The 19,202-nt window shown below is 36.8% G+C and overlaps 1 protein-coding gene across 1 annotated transcript; it reads right to left on the bottom strand.

Annotated features, from left to right (window-relative positions):
- Positions 1–420: 420 nt before the first annotated feature.
- Positions 421–18,251, bottom strand: LOC103697672 (COP9 signalosome complex subunit 4). Its single transcript, XM_008779578.6, has 14 exons — positions 17,989–18,251; positions 17,738–17,889; positions 14,170–14,273; positions 14,012–14,072; positions 13,827–13,919; positions 13,626–13,726; positions 12,899–13,007; positions 9,492–9,536; positions 9,308–9,376; positions 9,110–9,201; positions 8,975–9,017; positions 3,960–4,019; positions 1,465–1,524; positions 421–738 (listed from the first exon to the last, which is right to left on the bottom strand). The coding sequence occupies exons 1-14, from the start codon at positions 18,122–18,124 to the stop codon at positions 664–666; spliced, it is 1,200 nt and encodes a 399-aa protein (XP_008777800.1). The 5' UTR covers positions 18,125–18,251; the 3' UTR covers positions 421–663.
- Positions 18,252–19,202: the final 951 nt, after the last annotated feature.

Here is a 19,202-nt window from a genome sequence, read left to right as displayed (position 1 = left end):
TCTGTGGAGAAGGACCGAGATTAGACGAGACAATCAGTTCCAGCCATCCCACTTCCCCTCGGCATACCATATCCTTTCACATGAGCAAGATTGTTTTAAGGCAACATCTATCTAAAGCTGGTGATGCTGACGAATCTTCCACCAATCCAACATAAATGGTTCTAGGCTCAGGTCGAAATTTTTGATCCCAAACATACATGTTCATGTGCTGATTCAACAGACAGGTTGGCTAAACAAGCCAACAACCTAAATGCAAGCATGGAGATCATATATAAGGGATCTTGTATGATAGATTGTGTAAAGATACATCAAACTGATAAGAGTAATTAATCATTAAATACATTATCCAAGCAATCAAATGGTATAAATTCTTGGCGATCTATCGCATAATGAAACATTAAATCTTGATACCAAAATACATACCATCAACATGCAATATTCCAATATAATCAACTATATTTTGGGGGTCCATGGCGAACGAAAGTGTTTGAAGCAAAACAAATCCGAACCACCTCTGTACAGCTTTGGAAAAAGAAAAATCGAGAAGCAAAGAAAAACAATATTCCTCTAAAAGAGGCCACTGCACATGGATGCCTAAATGTACATATATATCAAGGACATCCATCTATCTAACCCGACAGATCCTTTAACAAAGGCAGACACTCAGATAGGAATTGATATGCCCTTACTTGCCATACCATCAAGAATATCATTCAGTGCTTGACATAGCCCCACAATCTGCAAGTTATGGAAAATTATATAAGGATAAACTTAAAGGATGATTAATTCTAATATATCAATAGCTTGTCCTCAATGACACATCACCAATTCTTTATACAGGTATAGATATGTACCTTAAGAAAGTAGTTTAGGTAGAGTAACAAAAAATCATGGGAGAAAGACAGTTCTTGATGAAAGTAGCCCAATGAGGTTACTATTACAACTAGTTATACTACCATGTGCAAATGAACTTGACCATTACTAATGATTTTAGCTATTCGATTAACTTTAAAAAAGATTTCAACATGGGTTAGCTAATATAATTTATCAAATTGTTTAATATTTATTTGACGCATCATGTTATTAGACTAGAAAAATTTAAATCATGCTATCACCAACAAATCACTATGAATTTGGATTTTGGAGGATGTGGGACTCTTATTAAGCACGGAACATGGAAATCCTTTCCCACTTTACTTCCCTTCTCAAGAGTTCAGCAATGTTAGAATCTTTTTTCAAAGACTCAGGAGAAATCTAATTAGGGATGCTTTGGGAATTGAAAAATTGGGAAATATAGCAGCTTTTATATGCATCATTAGGATAATTGTCCAAAGGTTCTTTTCCCCAACAATCTAAAGTGTGCAAATTTAAGGAATGAAAGAAAGGGTGTGTTCTGTTGAATATGCACCACAATATTGCAAAGGCATGTTACAGTTGGTAGCACCTGCAATTAACCAGACTCACCTGCTGATCCCACTGTTGTAATTCTTCAGTGTCATCTTCAAAATGTATGACAGCTTCAACCTGAAATAAGCAATATGCAACTAAATATTTGCAAGGTAGAAAAAGAAACATGGAATCACAAAATCTTAGGAAAAAAGAAACTATGATAATATACCGGTCCAGTCAAAATCCATATGAAAACAATAAGAGATCTCTTTATTTTAAACCATACCAGATTGTGGTGTAAAACACCATTTTGATATGTAAAGATTCCATCTTTGCACACTCTTGCATCATTTTCAGCCTGGTCCTCTAAACTTCCCTACTCTTTTTACACCACCTGTACCATGACATCATTCACCAGTACCAACCCCCTCAAGATATCTGCCTGATAGCACTTAGTGAAATGATACCTGTTCGATACCTGTTCGATTTGCCCTGAGGCATTTCACAAGTATTCTTCCAAGTTTCTACCACATCCAGCTTAACCTATATTTACATGTACACCTATGAATGCAAATGCAACTAGTTTATTGCTTGGTTGCCCCCCTTTTTTGTTGTTAAAGATAGATAGCCCCTCATAACATTTGTATTATTTGTCAGCAATAATCACAAAACAACTCTAGCTGGTCTTCATTGTCCAATAAAACTCTCCTGAACCAACATATGACCAAGAATTTAAGTTCTGGTCTAAACTGTAGAGTGCCACATTATGCATTACATGCCAAATGGTTGCCAGGCACTGGAAGCACATTTGTGCATCATTTGATTGTTGAAGATAAATAGCTCCCCATAAAACTTATAATGAGTATCATTTGCATGCAATAATCATAGACGATACTAGCAGGTCCTTTTTTCTAATAAAGCTCCTCTGTGCTCTAATTGATGACATATGACCAACAATTTAAGTTCATTTCCAAATTATAGTGCCATACGATGCATACCATGCCCCATGTGATGCATACCATGCCCCATGGCTGCCATACACCATGGTAAGTAAGTGTGCCGTGTGCATGCAAAGGAAAAAAAGAGGCACCATAATAGATAGTCAAAAAAAAGCATCCATAAGATATGGTGTTGCTTGGGATCCCAAAAAAATCATATATTCAAGTAATATGAAACTCAAGATGATCTAACTGATAGTTGACACCACCCCTACTAAAACTAGTTAAGCATCCATCTGCAGAATTGTTTCATCATGCAAATACTACAGGTTTGTATGCGGTTTTCCCCACAATCACCAGAAGTGAATAAACAATTGAATTAGATCACAAATGCGAGAGCACCTAAACCAATAACAAATTGACTTAAGTTCCAGCAATATCGATAAATATTTGATAAACACACTTTTTTTTTACTAAAAGACCTAAACATATCTTACAAGAGCAGCAAACATTAAAATCACGGTAGGTAGAACTATCCCGAACCGACCAGTTTGGGCATCTCGAGCCGTACCGACAGTGGACCAGAACAGTTCCGGCAAAGAAACAAAGATGCCGTCGCCGGAGAGGGAGAAGGAGAAGGAAAGAGAAGAAAAGATAGAGCGAGCGGGGGAGGGAGGGAGGCCGGCAGAGGCCAGCGCTGGTGTAGGAGGTGGAGGTCGCGGTCGGACCCCTGTTTCGGCCTCCGCATCCTGCACCAGCACCGGCTCTCCACGGCCTCCACCTTTCTCCCTCCCTCTCTCCCCCTTCTCTCTCTCTCTCTTCCTCCCTCCCGTGGTTTGCGTTCGCCCTCTCCTGTGTTGGTACAGGCCCGGCACGGCACAGTGCGGGCCCGGACCAACTCGCGCCGCCGAACAACCGGTACAGTGCCCGATACCGGCACAACAGACCATGTTTAAAATAATTGCTTTGAAAAATGATAAAGTTGCATTCATCACTATCAGTAAGTAGATTGTTGTTTAGAGTAACTATTTATAAGTAATAACGAATTTCAAATTGCCTGAAGTTCAAAGAGTATTAAGTAAATATTTGATAAGCAGACCTGAGAATGAAAGACCTAAACACAAATTTTAAGAGAGCTGCAAATTTTAACATGATTACCGTATAAAATGATAAAGTTGCATTCCTCATAATTATCGTTCAAAATGTCTATTTTAACCAATAATTAAGTGAATTAACTGTAAACATCCTAGCATGTAGTTTAGCTTATTTTTGAAGTAATGGCACCTCTCATGGGTGTGCCAGAAATAGCTCCTGGCTGTTCTGTACTGCTTACAGCATGTTGTATGGTTTACCAGTTTGTCATTTGTTTATCATTGCCAGACCAGTACGGGTAGCTACTTCCATTTGTGTCCGTATGACTACCTCTTGTGCTTACTAGTCTATTGTCATCAGGATACTTCTTGTAGTCACTGACACTGTTTTCTTCCTCTATTGCTCTTTTATGCTATTCTATTTTTATATTTGAATAAGGAAGCATCCCCAAAAGTTGATTGAACTCCAGATCTTGGGCACTCAATGGAAAAGTTGCTGCATTTCCTGTCAAATGACAGAAACATGAACGAAGAATTATACCTGATCGATTGATCCCCTCATTCTATCCTCATAGATCATCCGTGAGGCTATTTTTTCAGCCTGCCAAAATCATGAAGCTAAAGTATGTCAGAGATAATTAAAAATATTAATATATGTTCTAAATGGGTCCATAGTACAAGGAGACGATGGCAATAATTGAAACTTCAGAATATACAAAGGATCACAAGAGAAAAGCAGAGAAGCATCAGAATACGAAATTACATATCAAAATGGCATTAAATTGGCTCACTATACGATGCCAAGCAAAAAGATTTAGCATCGAAAAATTAAGCGAAAATTTCTACAGCATTACAAGAAACAATAACAGGCCTTCTTCCAAATAAACAAGCTCAAAAGAAACAATTGGCTTCATAGAAAATGTAAATGAACATCCACTTGTCCGCTCACATGCATGGATGTAAAAAAAGAGACCATATCTATTTGGTCACTCATTTCTAGCTTCCACATGCAAAAGCAAGCACTGGCTTCCTATAGGCTTTTCCAGCTTTTCTTGCTTCTAGCTTAACCATAAGGTGAGGCTGAAATTCACTCTTGGTTCAGCACCTCATTCATAGTTACATCTATAAAAAACAAACAAGGCATCTTGTTACAGGAAACAGCTTCAAATACTAGTTTCTTAACAAAAACTATCTGTGGCTACTGTAGAGGTATAAACTCTGAAATCAACTCATCAACCTAAACTTCCAAGCAGATGGAAGAGTGTGAGCCAACTAAATTTAGCCACAGAAAAACTACTTCATCTATTATGGTTTTCACAGGGCGACAGTTTAATCTGATTGGAAACAACAAAACACATAATCTGGGAACTCAGTAAAGGAGTCAGAGAGATACCTTTCTCCTTAGACTTACATTATGGATTCTTTTGTGCAGATGCATTCTTCCTAGTATATCTAGGGCAGTAGTACCCTTCAAGTACATAACTAGACATATTCAAGAATGTAGATCAGCCATTTTCAGGAATTTACAGTTGTTCTTTTCGTACTTATATAACCACATCCATCTAATAAATAAATAGTTGTTTAACTTTCAATTCAAAAGAAAAAATAGTCAGAGTCATTATTCCCCAATTACTGCATACTCGAACTAAACAGTAATCCGAATAATAATGAGCTTAGTTCCCTGACAACTTCAGAATGATGAGACATTTGAGATACAAAATTTCCATCACCCTTCAAGGAAGGACATCCAACTATAAAATCTTGGACCTTTCCCTCCGAGTAAACCACCAAAGGAACACCATGTTTAACAATTTTCCTTGGACAAGGAAAACAAAACTATTTGTTTAAGTTATATCTGATTTTTAATTTGAGGAATGCTGTCTAGAACCAGTACCATATCTCTATGCAAAAAGTGAATCTTTCTTAATCTGTCATGGCCTTTAATAAGAAGATCATCATAGATACAAGAGAATCATCTTTTGTTTCCTGAAGACTAGAGGGGCAGACGAAGACCGACATTGTGAGTTCCACATTTGGGGTAAAGTATGTTGTTTGCTTTTTCTTTTGCTGCTTATTGAGTAAATCAGAAATAACATTAGTGGATATACCCCATCCAATCTGTCCTTTGATTGAGAAAGCTTTTCTAGCATTAAACACAGGATTCTGTGCCTATCCATGCTCTAGCCAATTGCTGACTTTCTGATAAACCATAAATCAGATTGAGATAATCATTTCCTCTGGCAGAAGAGTCAGAGAACGAACAGGAAATGTCGTGCATTACTGGCCTAAGATATTGCTTCTACACCTAAAAAAAGGCCAGCATGGTAGGGATAAGACCTCTCTAGGAAGCCCTTGTGAAAACCAAAAAATATCAGACTTGTGGAAGACAATAACAGTACTTTGGTTACCATGGCATGACAGATGAATAAGTAGTAAGGTAGCTGAGGCATTTTAAGAAAACCTACGATTTTCCCCTTTGGGAGCAGAAAAGGCTTTCTTCAAATGCATGATTTGTGCCACTATAAGGGATATGATTTCTCCCAATTTACTTCCTGTGAAAAAGTTGCCCAAAATTTTTAGTTTTTCTTTGAGAAAATAGTGGGTACACCATTAACAAAATAATTCTTCTGGCTGCAAAAAAAATGATGGAGACGATCAACCAGATTCCAACAGCATAAATGTTGGATCAACTATTCCAGGACAAAATGTCAGTCATTCCCAAAGTCAAACTTCTCATGTGGAAGGTACTTTAGGGAAGATAATCAGCCAAATACATTCACAAATACAGTGAACCCAAATGATTCCTTTAATGGTTCAAAATCACATGCTGCTAAGCCATAAGTCATTATGACTAACTCATACCGATCATTTATCAAGTAAACCCAACTTACTAGGCCGATGTCGGCCGAATTCAGTATTTGGGACTAAGAAAAGCTGAATCGAACTGAACCGGCCAGTTCAGCCCGAACCGAGCCGACCCGGTCTCCGACCGAGTCAGAGGCCGGAACCTGCCGGAATCGGACGGACGGTTCGACTCAGTTCGAACCGGTACCGACGGGTCTCGGTACCGGTTCGGCGAACATTGTTTGGGACTGACCCAACTTTAAACAATGAATCACTTGGTCAAATCTAGATTTTGTGCCATTCTTCATTGATAACCTATCTTTGCATATTTTTGCTAATTTGGTGACTTGATACCAACTATGTATTAATATGTTGCTCAATTTCATAAATTGGACAAATTTGTCAGCACACGCCCTTTATATAAGGCAGATTGCTTGGATTTCTAAACAGTTTTCATAGAAAGCTTAGAAGAATGGAGGCATATTTGAGAATTAGGATACTGATAAACTTCCCTTTCTATCACAGAATTCATAATATTTTTTCTTGGTATAAAACATGAAGAAAAAGGTGTGGAGAAACAGCAAGAAGTGATCAAAGGCATGTTTTATTAACAATTCCACATATAGTTGTGAACGGACATTAAAAAATACAAAAGTTCCTCTTATGTGATTTTTTTTTGATTAAAAATGCCAATTTGGAATTTAAATACGTATGCCCATTTCTATTTTGTTCACATAAATAAGCAATGAATCATAACTTGCTCACTATGCATATACATGACTCATAAGTGTCATCAGGATCATCAAGACAAGAACTCCTTCTCAAATCAACACGATGTGAGCTTTAGCACATCCGATCTACCTTTTCTTATTCAATACTTGGTTCCTTCATAGTTGCCACCTACATGGATGATTAAAATCACACAGTGGTTTGTCTTCCTTTTGTGGGAATTGCTTCATCATGTAAACAACATACGACTCGTATCTTGATGATCCTATATCAGCTCCCACTGTATTATGTTTTGTCCACATAACACATATTACTTCAACTCTGAATGAAAGACTGAGGAGCGCTGAATTAGGTTTCAAACCTCAAAGTGAAAAGCACGGAACCTATTTAATTTGTGCCAAAATTATATAAATATGTTTTAAGCAGTATATATGTTACTATTTTTTAATTTTGAATTCATTATTTTCCCTAACAGAAAGTAGGAAGAGAAATATTCTCTGATATCCCCATTCATGCATCACGAATTACATATTGTTATATCATGTATATTATATTTTGTCTACTTTCCATAATTTCATATTAATAAACATTCATGCATAGTCAGGTCAAAAGTTTAACATGTCCAATAAAAAAAAATAGCATTTATCTGGACAAGTATCTCAAGTGCTGGCCAAATGGGGGATAAAAAGGATAAATCTCATCTTAGTTCAATTTATATGTTTTACAAGATGTTTAGGGATTGATAACTTTTCCTTATGTAGGGATCAAAAGGTCAATACTTTATGGTTTATTTTGTTGGCTTCAGAAGGATGAGCTGGGCAAAAGCAAGTTTTTTTTCGAGCAGAAGGGTGGAATAGGCAAGAGAAAGTTGAAAACTACAAATTAGTGGTGACTCATTCAGACAACAAGAAATAGGGAAATTTTTGGAATGAATATAACGACCGAAATAGTTCAGTCAATCACACATTTTTTGGCACAAGTAGTTTTGAAACAGCAACAAAGGTTAGCATGAGATCAATGAGGCCAGTTTATAGAGCCAATTGCCCAAAACATATTATGAATTAAACATGAACTAAATCTCTAAGGGTTTGAAGAGGGCAGCATAAAAATCCATTATTTACAAGACTGTAAATGTGCTGATCAAAGTAGTTAGAGATGTTTCGATCATGAATAATTGCAGAAGGCTAAGAATATGAGTCAAGCTTTCCTCCATATTGAATTAGTCCCTTTAGTGTGATTTTCAGGTGACTCTACAATAGCCTTTAAGCTCATTACACGTCCAGAAAACTGCAAAATTCTTTGCAGTAGACTGAAGTAATTAGCTGACAGACCACAATTCAGTTAAAATTTCTCAAGTTTTCAGGTGCAAAATTTGTCTATTGATTGGTTGTACAACGAGAGAATCTCAGATGGCAACTGATCTGAAAAGCATACAACATCTAAGACCAGTTAGGTTAGACTAGAACCAGAGTACTAATCTTTTGCAGAACCACTTCACCGACTGGAAACCTAGGTGTATGTACTATAAGAATACCTTTTTATATGACTTCAGTCTCTTGGCAACTAAAAGAATATAGGAGACTATGGATTATGCTGTATCATATTTTATATGACTTCAGACCCATCAACCTCTTGGACAACTAAAAAAATATAGAAGACCCACTTGTTATGCTGTATCATATTTAGACATAGGTACAAAACTATTATAACATCAAACAAATACACAGCAATTAAAAGACAAGTTATTTACAGAAGAAGAGTAATAGCAAAAATAGGAAAAAAATGACATGTTTTGCAAAATGCATGAACAATGGCATATAATTATATGCGAAGTGGCTCACATGAAAAACTATCATATAGTCACAGTACAGACAAGAATAATCTAAAATACAAAGATGAGCATATAGTCAATCAACAGCTCTCCAATACCACTACTCTGCATGGAAAGTCATGTAATCAGGATTAAATCAGTCAAGTGTGTACCTTTTGAGGAGGAATACCCAATAAGGTTCCTAGTTCTTCAAAGCTGTTTCAGTGCGAAAAAATATCTAATTAATTATGAATTATAACTGGTTCAGTATAAGGGAAATTGGAAGTAATTTTATGTTTTCCTCCAACCTTATGTTTGTATAGAGCTTGCTTGCACTCAGGAGATTATGCTCAATCATCGCACGATCCAGCACAGTGAAATTATCTGGTAAAAGAGCTTTCTGTTTGAAAAGAAATGGATAAAAGTTAATATGGTTTAGACTTTAGACTATCAAGGATACACCAGAGAGCAAGAAATGAAAAATCAAGAAGGCAGGGCATGGTTACCTGGTGTGGTTTCAATTCCTCAGCAAATGCATCAATCTCTGGTTTTCTCAAAATTCTTTCAAGATAGACCTGAAAGCACTCATATGATCAAACCTCGTCTAAGAAACTGAAGAACTGCAAAAATGTAAGTCATCTTGCCACATGGAAGGCCTCAAATTTGAAAAAAAGGGTTTGAAATGAATACCTTCTGTAATATTGGGTAAATCTTCAACTTTGAGCACCTTTCATCCTAATAATAAAAGATAAAACACAACATCAATTTTCAGCGATCTGAATATTTTGAGAATAGAGAAAGCATATGCATGTCGGAAGCTTGCAAATAATATATGCCAGTTCATGACAACTTTCACAAGGTGAGCAGTTTCAGACACAGCATAAATACATAATACAGATTGGAGTTTAGCGCTTAAAATTCACAGGCAAGCATCGATATAAAAGGCTGCAGAATGACTTCATGTATAAATATTATTTTATGGGTTCCTAACATGCTCCAAACTTCAAAATGCATTTTGCCAGCCGTTATCCAGATGAGGCTATCTTTAATTATCATTTACTATAGTGTTAGAAGATGTAGATTGTATTCTTTTTTTCCAATAAATATTTAATAAATATAATATGCTCATATAAGAGAAGTGAACACCGCTAAAACAGGTGTTTCCTGAGTCCAAATAAGAAAGTTGAAAGTTGAAGGTTGATGACCAGGATTGAAATGTAATACTAATGAAAATGAATCATTAAGGAGGAAAAAAAAACAAAAAGTTAATTGGAAACTTTGCGTCAGTTTCAGCATCAGCAAGACTATACGAGTTTCAGTTTTGGCAGGTGGTTCAGGTTGAAAATTATTCAAAAAAATCAAAAATTTCAATTACAAGTATGAATAAAATTAAAAAAGTGAAGAAAAATAAATCAATCAAGATAGCAAATTACAAATCATGTCAAAAAGTATCATCTTGCTTAAAGTCTGTCAACGTATTTTTTCTTAGTTTTATGTTAAAAAGAGATTTTTTAAAACAAAATAATCAAAGGCCATGTTCATAGTTTGTTACATCATTCGCATTCTAACATGATAATAGAAGCCTCTAACCCTGTTAAGACTCTTTGGAGTGTAACTTTATAGTGCTACCAAATGTACTAAATTTGCAACAAAATATGTATCTAGCTGAAAGAAAGCCATGTTCATTGTATGTTACATCATTAGCATTCTAACATGATAATAGAAGCCTCTAACCCTGTTAAGACTCTCTGGGGTGTAACATTATAGTGCTACCAAATGTACTAAAAATTTGCAACAAAATATGCATTTAGCTGAAAGAAATGCTTCCCGACATTTAAAGAAATGAAGAAATGCAAAAAGATAAAATAATCAACCTACATTACATAATATTTGGCCCATAAGTTACTTTCAGCCTAAATCCCAAAACACCCACCCCAACCTTAGATCGGGTTCCAGCTAACACTCAAACATTTATTTCAGCTTCAAGTTCTGAGAAACCTCAATTCATATTCATAACCTAAATATAAAGAATATAGCATGTCAAATAATATTATAGTCATTCAACATATCAATAACTTATGCAGAATGTCATCAACCCACATACTCAAGACTGCACGGAATGGTAAAGAATAATAACAGATCAGAATTAGTCTTAAGCAAAAGCATCTGATTCCTTGAACTGTGTTACAAACTTGCCAGAGGAAAGTAAATGTCAAACAAAGGCAGTTTCAGTTGCTTAACAAAGAATTAACCCATCTGAATTTTGATATGGAACTCTTGACATGAAATACATTCAAAAAGAAGAAGACTCAAGCCTCCAGAAGAGAATGACATCAGCATTAATCGCCATAATCAAAGCCCCAGACAAAGATCAAAATTAACGATCGTCATTTCTCATGCCCACTGGCACCTTATGTACCCCATATAAAGATCAAAATTAACAACTGCCATTTCAAGTGCTTCATCACATAAAGAACTAGCCCATTTGAAATTTTGGGATCAGCCTTGATATAAAATGTATTCAAAAAGAAGAAGACTCAAGCCACCAAAAGAGAATGACAATAGCATTTATCTCGATAACCAAAACCCTGGACAAAGATCAAAATTAGCAATTGCCAGTTCTCATACCCACTGGCACCTTACAGATCCCATTAGGAAACTTAACCAGTTAACATTCAGTAATTGACCCATGTCCCATTAGTGGAGGATATGCAAACTTAAAAAAGGAAGCTTCCAAATTTTGTTGATATCTGAAGAAACAATGAACAGTGAATTGAGGAAAAAAATTTCATGCTAAAGAGTGGAAGTCTTCCATGCAGTCCAAATTGTCGAGGAATCAAATGAATACCACCCCAAATTCTATCACAAAATTCCTGTCGATGCCCTTCCCTCAACACAACAACAGCAACAACAACAAAAAATGCGAAAAACCAAAAAGAAAGGAGGAAGTGGTGAAACCAAGTCACCATGAGTGCCCATGAAGTCAAGTTCAAACATGGTGGTTCCATGTAGTGAAAAGATCTAAGCAAACTAGAGGGAAAGATGTGTTTTACATGGGTATACAGTAGTCTCTAGGTGGCAGAGACTACATATAGGCATTATGCCTCTGCAAAGATGTTCTTCTGACAGATATTTCAATCAGACATGGGTTCATCTAACTACCTAGAGTTGGTAGCAACAGCGAGCAATTGAGTCAAATGGAAATGGGAAAAGAAATCGAGAGAAGAAAAAAGAACCAGGAAATGAAAAGAGAGAAAGTAAGAAAGAGGAGAAGAGAGATGGAATAAACTAAATAAGCAGGGACAGGAGAACTGCCTAACCTGGCCACTTTCTCTTCTCTTTTTCTATGAAAAAAACCACCATATTCTCCCTACAAGCAGTTATTCCCCTTTAATAACTAAAGAAGGCCAGGTCCTGCTAAAAGTTTGAGTCCTTTGAGGATGGACTTAGTAAAAGGAAAGAAAAAATATGTAATATTTGCAACAAAATCAGTAACTCCAACATTCTGAAAGAAAGAAACAGTATATTCTTGTTTTTGTTCAGCGGTTCTCCTAAAATCTATCAAGTGAAATGAAAAAAGGAAAAAAGCCTCTTTCAATGTTCAGGAAATATGTATGTCATGACAGCATAGAATGGCCCATTATTTATCTTTTGAGGCCTTTTCTTCAGGCCCCACAAGACCAAACTAAAGGCTCCTGTCCAAGGCCAACCTCTTTCACTGCATTCATATGCTTTCCTACAGATATTGCATTGCAATATATCATTATTCTTCCACAAAAAAAATATATATGTCCTATTGGTCTCCCTCGATTTCGTTTGCCCGAAAGCTTTAAAACTTTGGCCGATATGCCGCATAACCATATATAATTGCTGCATATAGAAAATCCAACACGGTCAGGGGACCACATTCGAATACCACATTCGGAAACACCAAAAGTCAATGTGATTTGCTATAGAAAATAAGAATTTGTAGAAGTAATCTTTTAACTTCAAGCAATCGGTTTAGTCACTAAAAGCAGATTAATTTGCCACTGGTAAGATCTTTAAACTGCATGTATAAAGATCATTCTAGTCCCACATGAGGGTAGCATTAATACCTTGTACAAGGTAGCAAGAACACGAGAGCGTTGGGGACCAGCAGCAGCCAATATTGTGCAGGTCACAGCAGCACTGAGAGCTTGTTCCAGTGCATCCTCGTCAATTTCCCTGAGATTCGAAAATTTGTAACATATAAATGCATAAGCATTAATAAAATGATTTCCCTATGAGCTTATAATGCTCAGCTGCTTGAAGAAATACGAACAGAAGCATGGAAGTTACCAACAGTGAACTCTAGTACATGTGAATGAACCAAAAAAATAGGGTTAAAGATATCTACCTAGTACAGCCTTGTTCACAGAACAATTGGCCAAGGCTTAATAAAATTTAAAACATATTGATGCAAGTTCATATCAAGAAATCCATAGATATAATCTCAAACATCCGTGTAAATGTGCATGGTCATAAAGTTTGCATCTAATCTTCACAGCTTATGAAGTTTTCACAAAGTTTTCTGAAGATGATGAGAAGTATCAGAGACCTAAATAACTATAAAAAGTTTAATAGAGCAAGAGAACAGAAGCACACATATAAGATGGTGATGGTAGCTGAAATCGAAATTTTTAGAAAAAAATTGTAACAAATTCTTTTGAAAAAATAAAATAAATAGTCATTAAATTATTACATTTTAGGGAAAGAATTTAAATATTTTAATGATAAAATGAAAAATTTTCAAATTAAAAGCAGTATTTAATGGTATCTACAAGCAACATTTAATAAACTTACTCATCACCAATTTGACGCTTCTCAATCTGAGAAATCTGATAATAACGCAGTGCAGCTTCCAGAAACTTTCTCTTTAAATCTAATATCCTTGCATAACAAACCTTTTAAAAATATGACAAAATATAAACATCAAAAACTGCATGTACAATCTGGCATTTCACATAAATGGACCCTAGCTTCTCTCAGGGTAATTGTTTTCACCTTGTATTGTAAATTTAGGACCTCATGCTTACTACTGCTAACCAAAAAAGAAGCTTTATTGATAAAAGCCTCTGCATTTACGGCATCATCATCCTGACAAATCAAAGAAAATATACTGGTAGTGCAAATTTGTATTGTCCAGCAATATTCATTTAAAATCATGTAGAAGTATGTAACAGACAAACCTCAAGATAAAGACGAGCAATTTGGACACACTTGGACAGCTTGTATGTGTCATCAACCATTCTGAGAGAATAATCTCAATTAAATGAACTTCCTCACAATATATATTCCAAGTCCACATGTTACACAGGCAACAGAACTGAATAAGCAAACTACCCACCTTATTCCTGAATCTAGATCAATTCCGCTAAGCATTTGTGCTGCTTTTGACCATTGTTGTTCAGATTCATACAGTTCGGCTAGTTTCTCTCTGATGACTACCACCTGAGATTATTTCAAGTGCATAAGTTTTTGCAATTTAGGACACATGAGCAAGATTATTATAACGCATGAATTAACTCCATTATTTGCAGTTCTCCGTCACACATTCAAGCTACTTTAATTTCAATGCCATCCAGAAGACTAGAATGTTTTTGGATAGAAAAAGATGCGGGATTTTAGGGTCGATAACTATAAAGATTAACTTTATGCAAGAGAATAGTAATCCAGTGTTTATACAGCCCACTACAACCGTGTTTAAACTAAATGTTGTGGGATATTCTCCATATTTTGGTACTTCATGCAAATGCAAAATGTCATCAGTTTTCCCAAGTAATTATTGACTTATCATTCTATCTAATTTCATGATTGACATATTTCAGAGTTGTTAAATACTTAAAAGATCAAGAATAACAATTAAAGCTAGTATTAAAAAAATTCTAGACAACTCAGAAATTCACACAATGTTACATGAACACATGACATCAGTGTCAAGTGTTAGTATCCCAAATAATCCAACATGTTAACATTTAATCAAGCTGACACATAGACACATACATGTCTTACATATGCACATTTATGTATGTAAGGGTCTCAATATACAATGAATAATCAGCCAAACCAATTGTTCTTAATTTTGTAAAATAGATCACCTTTGTTAAATATTATGTTTGAATTAGTTATTTTGTTGTACAAGTGCAAACTTACACATAATGAAAATAGCATCATGATTCAATAATTTGATGTGTGGAGTATCACATAATGCTCTGAGCAACCATGTGCTCAGAGAACTGATATCACAACTTCTTTCTACATTTATTTATATAAATAAAAAATAACACACTTCTAAATTATTGTTTTCCATCATATCTGCATAACTTCCTTTTAAGAGATGAACCTCTGATCGATCATTGGCCTACTAATGGAAGATGACATCCTGCATATTGGTTCTTCCATTCCAACAAATCATATGTCGATTGGCCTGCACGATTGACAGTACATCTACTAGGCATATATGGTTGTCTTTGGCCCTAGCTAAGCACAAAATTCTAATTGTCAAAGAGTTGTCAGGAGTAGCTAATGCGCATGGTGGTGGAGTGGTCTGATATCCCTTGGAAAGGGGTGGCAACTTCAATTTCTCACCAACTAATTCAATTGACAACTGTAAGATATATAATACATTAGTTCCTCTGCAAGTGAGTTCTTGCACAAGTCATTTCTTGTAGATAGGGGTGGCAATGCTTAACCCGTTTAGCTTAATTCAACATGTTGTAGTTCAGCTAGGATTACCTGTTTAATGAAAGAGTCGGGTTTGAATCAGGATTTTTGACCCGTTTGATAAACAGGGTTCAGATTGAAAGGTTTTTGACTTATCCTCCATCCGAACTGAACCGATTGCTACCCTACTTGTAGAGGCTAGGCAAGAGAATGTGGGATCAAAAGAGAATAAGCATGCGGAGCTTGCGTAGATAACATACTTGATGGAGAGGATTGCAGTAGTTGGGGTGTCCATTTGGATTGGGTTGAGGTTCAAGGTCAGAAATTTTGACAATGTGGGTTTGGTATTTCATGGTATGGAACAGGAAAAGATTGCTATTGAGGTGCATTTGTAACAAATGGCCTAAGTTTTATTCAAGTTAGACTTGACACAAGGGAATGACTCATCACTTGTGCTGGTTCAAATGTCCTAAAAAAAATAAATGTCAACATATAAATTTCAGTCCCACATTGATGGGGACATCAGTGCCCCTCATTCAGATGATGGAGTCAATTAGTTGCTTTTTGGTCGAGTCAATTTGGTTAGTTGCTTTTGTTATTGGTCGAGTCAGTTTGGTTAGTTGCTTTTGTTTTAGTCAAGTCAATTAGGTTAGCTGTGGGGTCAAGTGATTAGATCAATTGATCAATGTAAGACCTAATTATAAAGGTCCAATTTTGGGTGTGATCAATTAGTTTAATGGTCTAATGTTAGTAAGGTTTAATTTGGTATGTAATCAATTAATTGACTTAGTCAATTAATAGAAGGGTCCAAGTTTGGTTAGTTGTTAATTGTTTGACTTGGTCAATTCATGATGTAAGACCTATATAAGGGCCACTCCACTCATGAATTAGGAATTGAATGATTGAATAAGCAAAACCCTAGCCTTCTTCTTCTTCTTCTCTTCTTCCTCCTCTTCTCTTCTTCCTGCGTCTCTATAACCTCTTCTTCCTACTCCTTCCCGTCTTCTTCCTCTTTCTCTCTTTCCCCTGCAGTGGTCCGCCATCACACATCCTAACTTCAGCAGATATTAGCTACATAATTAGCACATTTACTTGGCTATTTTTATTGTATCTCAACACATATTAGCCACATATCACACTTAAAAGAGAAGGAAAGATTCTGCAGCATAGTACAATTTGAAAACTTTGATAGTCAAGAAGTTAAGACATGGAATTCAATTTAATTTACACTTGAAATGCCTTCACGATAACAATTTGCTTCTTTTTTGTTCTTCTTCCGTCTTTATTCTCAATTTTTTGTTACAACCTCGGAAAAAACAATCAGAGCATTGGTCGAATCAAAGCGAGCTTAAATAAGTATTTCTTATTTGTTTTAAGGATTAAGCACTTGATTCTGAATTATTTTTTTATTTTCTTCTTATGACACATTGTCGATATTTGTCAGCGCAGCTCATTTGATTACCCTTTTTCCTCAAGTAGGAGGATTCAAGCTGGATCGAGAGTTCAATATATTGCCAAGAGATTTAGGATGTTCTTATGCACTTATAGACCAATGGGTTTTGCTCAAGCTTGTGCCAATAGCGAACAAGGCAATCCTGACATAAACCCACATTGGCCCAACTCATTGCCACCTCTACCGACAACCATGAAATATTCTTGGCTATGTTGCTTAACTAATTCAAACCTACTGGGGTGACTATCGACCATTTCCCAGATAAGTAAAATAAGCTCAGATATTGAATTAGTATAGTTTCAATTGAAGCAATTGTCGACAGGAACAGAAAAGATGACATGAGAAAACCCAAGAAAAAAGAGGAAAAGGGCATCTTGAAATCCCATTAGACAGCATTAAGTACCTTGAATGCAATATCAACAAATAAGTAATTGGATGAGCTGATAGATAATAATAAGAATTATACTTTGATATGATAGGAATGTGGTGAGCAACAGCCCTCTTAGGCCAAGAGTGAAGAAGAAATAGAAAAATAGAATGAATAATTAAGTCAGAAAAATATGATCAAGAAACATGGGTTCTAAATAAAAGACAAAATATAAATGGATAGAGAGGAGAAGTTGCAAGGCAAAAAATCCATGTTTCACGAGAATTTCACCATGATGCCTAATACCGAACACGAGGTTACCAATCTCATTTTAGTCACCAATTTTACCCCTTCCAGAGTGCCCTGGCTTTCTAGAGCACGGAATTAACGAAAAATATCAGGGAAACGAATAATGAGATTAAAAGGAAAGACCTGTTCTTCGAAAGAGACAGCCCTGGGTTGGATCTGAGCTAGGGCATAATGTGCAATCGCCTTCTGGGTGTCGGGCTCCAGATTTCCCAGTTCCTGCGCGAAAGTCTGAAGCAACTGCCTGGATACCACCAGAGGAACGACGTCCGAGATCACTACCACGCAACAAATAAGGAAAGAAATCGATCAGAACCACGGAGAAGAAGAGAATGAGAGCAAAACCCTGATCTAGGAAGACTGAGAGAGAATGATACTGTGATCGATGAAGCGCTTGGCCTGAGAGACGTCGGTGGGAGCGGAGGAGAGGACGGAGGCGAGAATGAGCTTGTACTGTTCGATCTTTTGCTTCTGATCCGCGATGGAGGCGGCGCTCGCGAGGGCGCTATCCATGGCCGCTATCTTCCTCGAAACCCTAGCTCCGGCTGCCTCTCGCTTCTATGGAGAACGGGCGGGGAGCCTGTCGAGACCCGGCTTTGCGGCCTTCGAGTCTCCGGACGAGCGATTTTAGTGACCCAGATATCGGTCATCTCAGCGGGGATCCGAAACCGAGATATCGGCCGACATTGTTCTTTGGCTAGGCCTGCAAATGGGCCATGTCATGAACCAAGTTGGTTAGGTCTGGTCTGACTCGTTTCTTTGGACCCAAGCATCCGATCTAGCTTTGGGAAAAATGACCAGAAATCGCTCGATTTGAGTTGGGTCGGAGCAGAGGCGGCGAAGAGGGCCCTGACTTGGGCCGCCTCCACCCCATTGGGGTGAACCGATGCCCCGGCGGCGGCGACCACCGTGCAATGCAGGAGGTGGGCAGCAGTGCTACAGGAATACCACAATCTTCACAGCCATGCTCTGGTTCCAGTAGATGATAGGATTCCATAGATTGTAAGATTAGATTTCTTATTTTCAGGTTTATTAGTTTTGCTTACGTTTTTTAAATTAGTTTAGTAGTCTGCTACGATATCTATTTTGGCTAGGAGTTATGCTCTTATTCTCGTTGGACAAGTAATTGGTACATATAAATATGTATTGCACTAGGGTCAAGAATGGAAGCAATTAATTAGTAAGGGCTTTTGGAGGTTTTCAGCCTCTTCGGAGTGACCAAACTATCTCTTCTTCATTCCCTATTTCCTATCTTTTATTTTTTTTAATTTAATTATTTTTTTCTAGAATGATTGGCTCATACATATCTAGTATGGATGCATCTAAAAAAGTCAAAAAATAGTAAATTTTGGAGTGCTCTAGACAGCTCCCTTTTTCCAACCCACAAGACCCCCACAGAGTAGTCGGCCACGTATGAAGCCACCCAATCTACGGCCTTATTAACCTCTCTATAAACATACTTGGCCTGAAAAACAACATCGCCACTCACCATACCCTGAATATTCCAGAGTAAGGGGTGGCACCCACCTACACCATCGATGCCTCCTGGATCCAGCCAATCACTGTGGCCGAGTCGCCCTCAAGAAGGACC

The sequence above is a fragment of the Phoenix dactylifera genome, chromosome 7 (assembly GCF_051530095.1).
Source record: "Phoenix dactylifera cultivar Ajwa chromosome 7, Ajwa_hap1_PhDact_Kaust_v1.1, whole genome shotgun sequence".
In the NCBI taxonomy this organism is placed as follows: Eukaryota; Viridiplantae; Streptophyta; class Magnoliopsida; order Arecales; family Arecaceae; genus Phoenix; species Phoenix dactylifera.
Note: the sequence above shows the minus strand (reverse complement) of the source record. Positions and strands in the feature narration are given on the sequence as shown.

What these genes read in the sequence shown, in the direction of transcription:
- LOC103697672 (XM_008779578.6), bottom strand. Translation starts at nt 18,124, where the DNA reads ATGGATAGCGCCCTCGCGAGCGCCGCCTCCATCGCGGATCAGAAGCAA. An exon ending in TTTACCCAATATTACAGAAG is followed by an intron (nt 9,377 to 9,491) that starts GTATTCATTTCA and finishes GAGTGCTTTCAG; the next exon opens with GTCTATCTTGAAAGAATTTT. An exon ending in TGAGGGGATCAATCGATCAG is followed by an intron (nt 1,525 to 3,959) that starts GTATAATTCTTC and finishes TGCTTATTTCAG; the next exon opens with GTTGAAGCTGTCATACATTT.